Source organism: Propithecus coquereli, unplaced genomic scaffold (genome assembly GCF_000956105.1).
Source record: "Propithecus coquereli isolate 6110/MARCELLA unplaced genomic scaffold, Pcoq_1.0 Scaffold143, whole genome shotgun sequence".
NCBI lineage: Eukaryota > Metazoa > Chordata > Mammalia > Primates > Indriidae > Propithecus > Propithecus coquereli.
Genome location: NW_012138636.1, coordinates 2,948,455 through 2,950,061, shown reverse-complemented (window position 1 = coordinate 2,950,061; position 1,607 = coordinate 2,948,455). Strand labels below are relative to the sequence as shown.

General features: G+C 34.4%; 1 protein-coding gene across 1 annotated transcript in view; it reads right to left on the bottom strand.

The window, feature by feature from the left end:
* Nucleotides 1-1,607, bottom strand: part of OCIAD1 (OCIA domain containing 1) — a 22,072-nt gene that overhangs the window by 10,682 nt on the left and 9,783 nt on the right. Inside the window, exon 4 of the mRNA XM_012639898.1 lies at nucleotides 235-310. Within this exon, the coding sequence (XP_012495352.1) occupies nucleotides 235-310 (76 nt within the window). The remainder of the gene's footprint in view (nucleotides 1-234; nucleotides 311-1,607) is intronic.

Sequence of the window (1,607 nt, the reverse complement as noted above, 5' to 3'; positions counted from 1 at the left end):
TCCAAAGAAGTGATCTCCAAGTTTTTAATTACTTTCTTGCTCTTGCAGATTGTTAATGTTGCTATTAGTGCAGGAGGGCATCAAATTCTCAAATCATATTTGAGTCAGTGGCTCTATGGAGACAAAACTCTTTTAATATTGCAGAAATTCATTAATGATAATGTTTAACATATTATCTTTGCTTTATCTAAAAATCAGGAAAATAACAAAACATGGTATACAAAATGTTAAATGAATTCAAAGTTAAAATATTTACCTTTACTAATTAACCCTTGAGTAATCAACATACTTGTTGCAGCCAAAGGCACAGCTAAAAGAGAAACAAGAACTTGTCAACATCAACAAAAGATTTTGTCTTAAGTTCATTAGGAGACAAATGAGTATCAGTAAAACCATCCAGGAAGTAAATCACACAACTAAGACTTTTAAGAGATTGTTCCATTTTTAAAAGCCGTACTATATACAGTCAGTGGAAAAATTAAAGAAGTATTTTAAATTTAAGAAAACATCACAAAATATTAAACAATGTAATTCAAGAACCACCTAGATTTTGGTTTGAAAATAGCCGGCCATTCATTAATATCATTAAGTAAGACAACAAAGTAAAAGTAACTCAAAGTTACTTCTCAAGTTAGGCAAAAAAAATCAGCAAGGGAAAGGCCAGAAGTAAATTACAAATAAGAGCCACCACAGAGTAATGACTAAATTCCACATTATGTCATTTGTTTTACCACATTTCTCTATAAAGTAGATAATATTACCACCCTTTAAAAGATAAGGAAATAGAAGCTTAGAGATGTCAAGTAATTTTCTTAAGGCCATACAGCTAGTTTGATAGCAGGTCCCACATTCTCACGAAATCTGTCTGACACCAGATCTCGAGTTTTAAGCTCTGTATTACACTGTGTCAATCAAAATACAAAATGTATTTGACTCTAATCAAACGGTAGCCAGGGCAAGAATAAAAAAGCATGTATTTTAAATACTAATGTTCTTTCTTCTAAATCAGTTAACTCCTTAAAATGATACAATAATATTACATCAATAGATAATGCCTATAACCCAGAGTGAAAAATACAACACTCTCATCATAATCTCAAAGGACATTATAACTTAACAACAGCTATGAATCACTGTCCTGTACACCAGTACTAACAGAATTTTCGCAATGATGGGAGTTGGTCTTCAGCTGAGCAATCTTACAAGCAACTTGGTCTGGGAACTTGACCGGTAAGCCGTTTCCTACATTGGTATAAGTGGCTCACTGCTCCTGGACTGTCTGTATAAATCCTACAGTTCATTCTTTCCTTCTAGGAGTCTGGAATTTTGGTACCTGCTAGGCTTGGAGTGCCTATGTGATCCGCCCCCAATAAAAACCATGGGCGCGGAGTCTCTAACGAGCTTCCCTGGTAGATAACACTTCACACATATTATAACTGCCTGTTATAACTAAACACATCCTTTGTGTGTGACTCAGTGTGTCCACTGAGAAGACTCTCGGAAGGCTTGTCTGTCTTCCTCTAGACTTCACTCCATGCTCCCTTTCCTTTTCCTGATTTTGTCTTGTATCCTTTCATTGTAAATTATTTTAAATATAAATAGCAACA